General features: G+C 38.7%; 1 protein-coding gene across 2 annotated transcripts in view; it reads left to right on the forward strand.

Moving 5' to 3' along the window:
• Positions 1-9337, forward strand: part of LOC110048309 (transcription factor E2F5-like) — a 9759-nt gene continuing 422 nt past the window's right edge. The window contains exons 1-7 of one of the 2 annotated variants that reach the window (XM_020754096.2): positions 1-178; positions 309-418; positions 3812-4082; positions 5030-5297; positions 5767-5820; positions 6139-6186; positions 7124-9337. The exon at positions 7124-9337 is cut by the window's right edge and continues 422 nt beyond it. In XM_020754096.2, coding sequence (XP_020609755.1) covers positions 59-178; positions 309-418; positions 3812-4082; positions 5030-5297; positions 5767-5820; positions 6139-6186; positions 7124-7272 — 1020 coding nt within the window. In that variant the 5' untranslated portion in view covers positions 1-58 and the 3' untranslated portion in view covers positions 7273-9337. The remainder of the gene's footprint in view (positions 179-308; positions 419-3811; positions 4083-5029; positions 5298-5766; positions 5821-6138; positions 6187-7123) is intronic. The other variant, XM_020754097.2, reaches the window with a different exon arrangement.

Raw genomic sequence — 9337 nt, forward strand, 5'->3', positions numbered from 1 at the left:
TCACTATTAGCCAATCACATCAACGCACTGTCTTTCTGCAGCATGCAGCTCGGCTATCATGGCGGATTTCGGTTCTCCGGGAACGCCAAGCAGACATGAAAAATCTCTCGGTTTGTTGACGACAAAATTCGTTAGTTTACTACAAGAAGCCAAGGATGGTGTCTTAGATCTTAAAGTGGTGAGTATATGGAAAAATCCGGGTTTACCAACCCGCGAAAGAAGAGATTTTCGTGTTCGGCTGGCTTTCCTTTGTGCCCCCATTGCATTTAGCATTCACCTTTTGAAGTGTTTACCTTTGTCGATTTTAGGCGGCAGATACTCTAGCTGTACGACAAAAGCGACGAATTTACGACATTACAAATGTTCTTGAAGGAATCGGACTGATAGAGAAGAAATCAAAGAATAGCATTCAGTGGAAGTAAGTACAACTATAAAGGGGAAATTATCTCATGTGAGAAAGGCATTCGCGCGGGACGACGAATAAATTCCATCGCAGCTCCCTTAATCTCGCGGGACATGCTGCGACAGCATTTTATTCCAGATCTTCACACAACCAGCCCGTAGTGCCGTAAGGTCCCATTAAATCTTCATTAATCTAACACAATTGTTCCTCTAGAGCGAAGAAAATAAAAAAATTGTGAGTTCTTCGCACGTTCATCGTTTGGACGCGTGTTTCTAGCGCGCAAACTTGATTTCGAAGACTCGTTTACCGCCATTATTTTGGCGCCCTTTGATGCAAGAATAAAAAAATTGTGTGAAACGAGATGAAATTAATTTCGTTCGAAGACAGATCGCGAAGCTATTTTACATTCACCGTAAGTTACCTTTCGAAAAATTTTACCTCCTTGGGTAAGCTTAGTGTAAGCTAAAACAAAAGAGGAAGTCGGAAAATTTCGTGATCGTTGGGCGATTTTGAAGCACTGATCGTTGACAGTATAGAATTAAAAATATATTACAAGTCTTTCAACAAGATTTCTTTTATTCTAAACATTCAAAATCGCGTCTGCATTTCAAGAATCTTGCGTGGCCATATTTGTAGCGTGATTGTGGAGTTTTTAATGTGAAAGGACAACATAATGGCTACATAAAATATATTGGTGTTTTATTTGGATTCCCGCCAAAGCATACTTTAGAATTATAGCACAGCTCTAACCATATTCGTCCTAAGAGGTTGGAATTAAGTTAAGTAACCCAATTGTTAAATTATTGACATTTTTATCTTTCATGATAAATAAATACATCGTATAATTAATTATAATATTTTGTGTTCTGTCCTCTGTGCGGTTCACTGCTTCTGGCCCACAATATTGAAAGTTGTCTTCCAGGTCCATTTCGGACATCATGCGTCCATCATGCCACCCTTAATTTATGTTTGACGGTGACTTAACAGGAACATGACCCCGGTATCAAATAAACTCATTTATTAAATGAAGAGTTCTGCCGCACTACTACTGATTCCGGACAATGAAATTGTTGGAATGGATTTTTTTTCCAGGCGATCTAATGGAACACTGGTTTGCATTGTGTATGAAAAAATATGACCATGTGGTGATAATAATTATCACTTATTTTTGTAGCTTTCAATTTCTTTGCTGTTAAAGAAAATTGAACTGTATGGTGGAGATAACTGAAAAAATGCAACAAACTTGCATACTTCAACAACATGTTTTCCCCAGGAAGAATAGGCAGGGAGGAATGTACCTTGAGGGAAACTTCTTGAGGTTTTATTGATCATCAAATTCATCATCAAGTGTTTACTTTTTGAATCCACGACTAAAACCGGCAGTGTCAGCGTGCAAAGCAAACCAATTTTTTTCCTTTGAGCAAGCTGTAACAGTGATGCTATACGTCCAATAATCTGGTTTATCTTGGCAAAATTGGCTGCAAATCCAACAATAAAGCTGCGTACTTCAAATGTTTGTGACAATCCCAGTAGAGACAAAATATTTGAATAGAAAAGAGACTGTTATGGTGGACAGATGAAACCGTTAAGGGGGCTTTACAATAAGAAAAACCCACACCTTGAATTCATGTAAACCAGTTGATTTTTGTAGCTTATATTAGTATATTTTGATAATAGTTTGTGAGTAATGATTTCCCATGATTGTATAAAAATAATTGTCAAGCCCTATTAGAAATCACTGACGTCATAAATTGACTGCTCAGCCTGTAATGGGTTATGAATGCACAACTGTATAGTATGTGGTGGTTTCAAATTGAAAAGGTCTAGCAAGTGTTTCCAAATTTCGTCATTGTCAGTGCTAGAAAAAAAAGTGCCGTCTGGTGGTCTGGGAGAACTAGATTTTCCCACCAGGCAAGAAAATTTTCATTCTCACTTGCCCAGTGGGCAAGGGCCCAGGCAAGTTGTCTGCCAACTAGGTATATTATAAAAAAGTGAACTAAGACTTGCCCAGGACAAGTAAACTTTGAGAGCTGCTTGTCCGAAGGGCACACTTGAATTCAAGTTTTTTTCAAGCCCTGATTGTCTTGGGAAATTGGCTCAAAGCTAACTGCATTTTGTTCTTCCTTCACTCATTCTCATAGTATCTTTATTGTATTGTTCTAAAACATTTTGTGTATCATTAAATCTTAGGTATAGTTTTACTGTTGTTAAATGACCAAAGAGTTGGCAAAATCATTGTGATAGATCTAAGCAAAGTGGTAAATGTGACATTTAGAACAGTAGCCCATTATCAAAGCAAACTTTCCGATCTGTTTGCCAGTAGACTACGAGTAGTCCCTCTTTCGCTTAGTCTGTCATGCATGACGCAAAAGAAATTCACGAGAAAAAAATGGCCGTGCGAAATCCTGGGGGCTAGGAGCGCGCGAAAGGAGGGACAACCGCCTAAGCCCAAGAGTTTGCCCTTTCACGGCCGAGTGAGTTTTCGGTGTAGGATTTCTCATCTTGACGTCCTCTTATTATCACCTGTTATCAATAGCCCCGGGAGATCTGAATAAAATTGCTCTACTCTACTCTTCAAGTAGCCAGGCAAAAACATATGCCGTGAGAAGTATATCTTCGTCCAGTGTTCGTTCAGTGAAACTGTCAAAGAAGTTTCAAAAAGAAGACAGCGAATGAGGCCTCTTGTAACGATTTTCGCTACGTCTAAAAGTTATTGTGAAAATTTCAACAGAGTTTCAACCGAGAATTTACACTATACATTATACATTATACATAGGAGATCATCCAACTGCGGTGAAATGTTTGCCGATAGCAGCGGAAAATTTCAGGTGAATGTCTGGCGTCAAGTGAGAGTCCGGTTCAATCTTTCAAATGATGGCAGAAAGGCCAAGCTCAATGAATTTATATTCGCTGACTTAGACGATGCTGTTGAGCGGCGAAATCACTAACACGCTCGCAGTCGGGGTGGAGGCAGAGAGCTTTGCCAAACAAAACACTGGATAAATTTAAATCTTTCCAAAGCGCCTGTTGGTAGATTCGCAAGAACATCACAACTTGCGAAGCGCGATTCCAATGCTTCGATTTGCTCTGGTACTGCTTTGATTTGCTCCGGTTCCAAAACATTCCTGCAAGACGTCACAGGTATCTCGAATGTTGACAACACGTTGTCAACGCTCCTAACGTAAGCCAATCATATTTTTGCGTTTTGAGAGCAATGCATAATTCAAACTCTGGGGCTTAGGCGGTAGTCCCTCCTTTCGCGTGCTCCTCGCCTCCAGGATTTCGCGAAGCCATTTTTTTCTCGCGGTTTTCTTTCGCGTCACTCACGACGGACTAAGCAAAAGAGGGACTACTCGTAGTCTAGTTTGCCAGTAATTGTTATTTATCTCTGTGATTCTTGTTTTTCAGGGGAGCGGGACCAGGCTGTAACACTAGAGAGATATCAGACAAACTTGTACATTTAAAGGGAGAGCTAGAAACATTAGAAGACAAAGAAAGAGAACTAGACGAACAAAGATTGTGGGTTCAGCAGAGTCTTAAGAACGTTTCCGAAGATCCAGAGAATGAACAGCTAGCTTATGTCACATACGAAGATGTATGCCACAGTTTTAGAGGAGACACCTTGTTGGTTGTTCAAGCGCCATCTGGAACGCAGCTTGAAGTACCAATTCCAGATACAGTAAGTTTAGAGCTGGTTTACAATAATAAATATTATGGTATGCTAACACAAGCTATTTAAGTTAGAATTTAGGATCTAGAGTTGATAGCAAACTGCCATTTGAAGAATCATCTAATCCTTATAAAAAAGGTTTGCAGGCTGTGCTTTTTGCATGGATCTTTGAGCTTTTTCTGCTCATTTGAAAACTCAGTCACAAGTGTAAAACCTTCCTTTGTCAATGCTTGCTCTGCTTAGATGTACAGTGAAACAATACCTCATATTCACCCCAGAAAAATAAAATAATACATGCCTTTTATTACTATCACTCTCTTAGGCCCAAACAAATGCTTAGTTAGTCATTTTATTATTTTAAGAATCCCTTTTCTACTACCACACAGGTTGTGAAATGTAGCTGGCTAGTGGTAAAAATCGTCAACTGTTTTATGATCTTGGCTAGGGTCTCAGCTCTGTTTGGCTACTCTCCTGATTCTTTGGAAAAAGATGGCACAATCTGTTGTCTACTTTGAACAAAACATTCATGACAACTCTGCCACAACTTTACAGACTTTGTAAATCCTTAACCTTGTGCTTATGTTTCCAGATTTTTCACACGACTGTGAGGCTCAGGAATGTTTAGGGAAACTGTGCCAGCCACAACGGTCATAAGTAGGGAATCCAATTTTTTTTGTCAGGTCATTAATAGGGTAGGGAAAATTGCAGATTCTGGTCATAAATAGGGTAAGGGTTTTGGGAAGCAGGCCGCACACACCCACCCAATTTTTCTGGGAGTACCCTACCCCGGGTGTCTATCACCCAAAGCTAGTGGTACATTTATTAACACAGTTCCACGGGTTTCAAAAAGTTTGTTTTTATGCTTTTACATTTCTGTACTTTTACTCTACCTCTTTAAGGTACTCACCACTCTTTTTTCTTGTTTTTCAATTAAATTTCCATTCTTTTCTCTCCAGACACCAAGTCCAATTCAACAACAAAAGAAATACCAGATCCATTTGAAAAGTCAGAGTGGTCCCATCCATGTGCTTCTGGTAAACAAGGACGCTGCTGCAAACAGTCCTGTTGTAACTCCTGTGCCTCCACCGACTAATGATGTCAACAACCATACAGCAATTAAGGGGGGTGACGAACCTATGGAAATCAGTGCCACTTCTAAACATGCTAATGATGTCAATTCTAAAGTTGGAGCTGTGAAGACTGAAGTGTTAGAGAGTAGTAGAGGTAGTTTGTCATACAATTTTTAGTTGTTTAGTCATCAATGAACCAGCAGTGAAAATTTAATGTACCAGCATTGAAATCTTTATATCTTTATGTTACTAAAATTTGATGCCTGCTAAAAAAAAAAACCTTACATAAGTTCTCAACGCCAGTTTCCACACTGCTACTTATCATCAGCTGTCTAAAAAACAAACATAAAATATGTTTATTTTCTATTTGTGCTCTTTGGTAAAATGGTTTTCCCATTAATGTACACACTTTTTGCTTGCAATATCATAACCATGCAAGCTGTGCAAGGGTGATTAGTAATAAACACCTTGTGCAGATGTAGTCCATCACAATGGACCTAGAGACGTGTGCCGAGGCTTTTGGTGGACTTATTGTTTATCCTTCTTTTTTGTTCTTATCAACCTCCAGTCTTATGACGTGAATTTCAAAAGTTTACAGTTTTGATTTGATTTTATTTTCTCAGCCAATGAGCTTAAAGAAGTTGCTAATGATATTATATTTGGAAATAGTCTCAAAGGTACAAGTGCTATTATTTTGTTTTGTTTTAGTTTTTTTTTTTTAATTTAAACTGTTTAGCTTGAAGCAACATTCATTGTGGCTCCTTTCATGGTGCGTTTCTGATGTGGCATCCCTCAGACTATGCAAAAATTTGTAAACTGGCTAATAATAGATGTGACTTCAAGTACAAGGAGAAATTTCCCAAACGTGATTGATGTTCTTGTCTCAACTGGGCAAAACAAACAAGAAGCAGTAAAAAAGATAGAAGTGTTTGTTCTTTTGATCTAGACACTATTAGAGCTAGTAAGATAACTGCTATTCTCCTTTGTAAACTCAGAAACAAGTATTGCAGAAGAAGTTATGGATGAGTTTATGTCAGCAGAAGGTAAGATTACTCAGCAAGCGTTTGAATTTTAAGCTATAATTATATGAGGACACGACTGATCATCACAATGTTAAACGCAACTTAAGCAGCCGTGAAATTAAAGCCTGAAAAAAAGATTCAGACTTGAACGGCATTCCAACCCATGACCTCTGCAAATACCAGTACAGTGCTCTACCAACTGAGCTGTCAAGCCAACTGGGAGCTTTTCACGTTCTGAGTTTGTAATGTACCCGCAATATATTTGCTTGTTCTCCCATGAAACAAAATTGAGTCTAAGCATCTCGGATGCATTCATACCATTAACAGCATTAATACACACACATACACACACCTGTACACCAGTAACAATCGTGTTGCTCTGTGGCTGAATCATATCAACAGCAGTAACATCAAGGACCCATCAAGCCAGGTGTTACAGGGTTAGAACCCTTATAATGACAGGCATGCCACCCAGAGTTACTAATAATCTTTTGTGCTGTATAATTTTTCTGAATGACTGCTCTATCCTGCTGAAGAGTGAGGGCAACTATTGACAATGAAAAACTGTATGCTCACATTAGCCAAGTCCTGGTTGACCAAACTAAGTTCAGACTAAATACTGGGGCCATTTAATCAAGAAAGTACAGTAATTTGTTTTCAATGTCGAGTCTTTCCCCTCTTCAAAGTAAACAAAGATCTAAATAGTAAAGATATTGTTTTTCAACTCTGTAGTGGACATAATAGGAAACAAGATACCAAAGTGGAGTCAATGTTTTAGCGATCACAAGCTTTTGACGCTGTCACAGCACCTTTCTCAAGTGAATTTGGCTGGAATCTATTTGTGATGTAAGCTTGGGTGAACCAAGTCATGTGCCAAAACATCCCCATGTAAGCTTGTGAGCTTAGTATATCTAAGGAGTTGTTAAAACACTTGCTCTTTTGTTATTTTCTTTCACAGTGTATGCACCCCTTCTTCGACTATCACCTCCTCCTGGGGAGCATGATTACTACTTCAACCTGGACGATTCAGAAGGTGTCTGTGATTTATTTGACATTCCAAACCTGGATATTGCATCTCCATTACCTGGAGCCATGGCATCGTCATAATGATCTGATTTACCAGTACCACGGTGTTGCATGTCAAGCATCCTATCCAATATGGTTTGAAACATTCACATGCTTGTGCTTGTGGCTGCAGTATATGTCAAGTGGCTTGGATACTTGGTGGATTTGTGATATATATACATTCAGCTTATAGTTGGTATCTGGTAGTTACAGATCATGTCGGAAATGATGGAAATATTTTGACTGGAATGTAGTTTACAAATGATTGAAGTGAAGTGGTATGGATTAACAGCAAACTAAGATGTGGGATGCACAAGCTCTCCAAGAAGTGTGTTGTTTGGAGCTTTGTTGCAGCTCAGGAAATCTGATGGAGGATGATTCCTGACTGTCTACAAAGATCCCCAGTCTGCTAGACTGTGTTAGTTTTACTGAGAATTGTTTCAGCTACAAATATTATTAGGATTACAAGAGTATTTGGTTTAGCTATTGGTTTGTTAGATATATTTAGCTTGTTAAAAACGTTTTGGTATCACTAATGACACTTTTTTTCTAGACAAAATTTTCACCTCTTTCCCAGGGGAGGAATTTGGGCTTTCTACCTTTTATGAAGACTATTGCTTTGCAGACAAGAATGTGACTGGTCACGCACTAGTTTAGGTTTGCAGGAATGATTTTCAAATGGCTTGTACAAACCTGGAAAAATCTTCAAGTCGTGCATATCCTTGAAAGTACTTCATCTTAAGTGCGTTGTCTTGAGTGGTCAATAGGCCCTTTGCACAATCCGGTCACATGGTACCAAATCACACATGCTGGTGCGCAAGTTGTGCAGTGGGACTTCCAAAACAAAGGCAGGTCCAGGTGGACTGGTTCAAGTTGCATTGTTTCAGAAGTCCCACTGTGCAACTTGCGCACCAGCATGTGTGATTTTGTACCATGTGACTGGATCGTGCAAAGGGCCTATTACAATCTAATTCTGTTTTTTTTTTTTTTTGGAATGTGTCAAAAGTCAGGATTCTATCAAAGGAAGTTGAAAGTGAAGTTTTGTCTCATTTGGATCCCTCTCTTGACATATTCCACGAGCTTCCCAGTGATTCATTCTTGCTAAATGATTGATAATTCTCTAGCAATACTTTTTTTTTTCCGAAAGTCCACCTGTGTTATACTGATTCATTTAAAGTGGTGTCTAACTGCTGCATGAGTCATTAACCTGTTTCACTTCAATTTGCTGAAGTAAGCTTTTTGTATCGCTTTATTTTCAATTTTTGATTTCATTTCTGTTTAATTTTTTTTATCTGTACCCATTGACAGATTGTATTCATTTCATTGCAAGAACATTTTGACCAAAAAACTGAAAATAAATTTTGCTAGCTTTCAAAGGGGTAGTAGTTAGAACAATAAGTATTTTTGAGTGCCCTTATGCCTCTTTTTCAAAATGGGTCCCAAGGCAAAACCATTTATGTAATAATGAGTTTGGTTGGCATACCATGAAGTGAATGTGAGTTTAACCTATTTTAGCACCTGGCGTCATTTTCCAACGAAGGCTTAGGTAACTCAAACACTACCTTTTGATAGAGGATTACTCCGGGAGGAGGGGACTCCCCTTTAAAAAGTTGGGAGTGCTTGTAGGAAATTTTGAAAAGAATCCCTAAGAGGTACCAAGGTCCTGTTTCGTGGGCGTGGCTTGAAAGTTTTTTTCACCCCAAAGGGGGTACCAATCCTAAAACAAAACATTATCTCCTGTGAATTTTTTTTTCAGCCCAGTACCCTAAAAGATACTGCAAAAGCTCCCGTTGTGGACCTTTTGAGGCTAAACACTTCAAGAGGTACCAAAACTGCTTTTTTTAACCCCTAAAAGGTACGACAAGCACCCCTGTCCTTTTTATATTGGAGTCCCCCCTGAAAAGTTTCTCTTGAGAGAAGGTACACATGTAGGGCTCTCTGGCATATGGTGTATTAGGCAAATAATTTAATTTAACGTTTGTAAATAACAAACTAAAATCAAGTCCATTTTGATCTGGATCTCGCTTAAAATATAATTTTCGTGTTATTTCACTTGACAAGAACATTAATTCTAGAGCTCTAGTCAGTTTCCTACTACTGTCTTTTT

Source organism: Orbicella faveolata, unplaced genomic scaffold, assembly GCF_042242905.1.
Source record: "Orbicella faveolata isolate gen_17 unplaced genomic scaffold, um_ofav_v1 contig_3, whole genome shotgun sequence".
In the NCBI taxonomy this organism is placed as follows: domain Eukaryota; kingdom Metazoa; phylum Cnidaria; class Anthozoa; order Scleractinia; family Merulinidae; genus Orbicella; species Orbicella faveolata.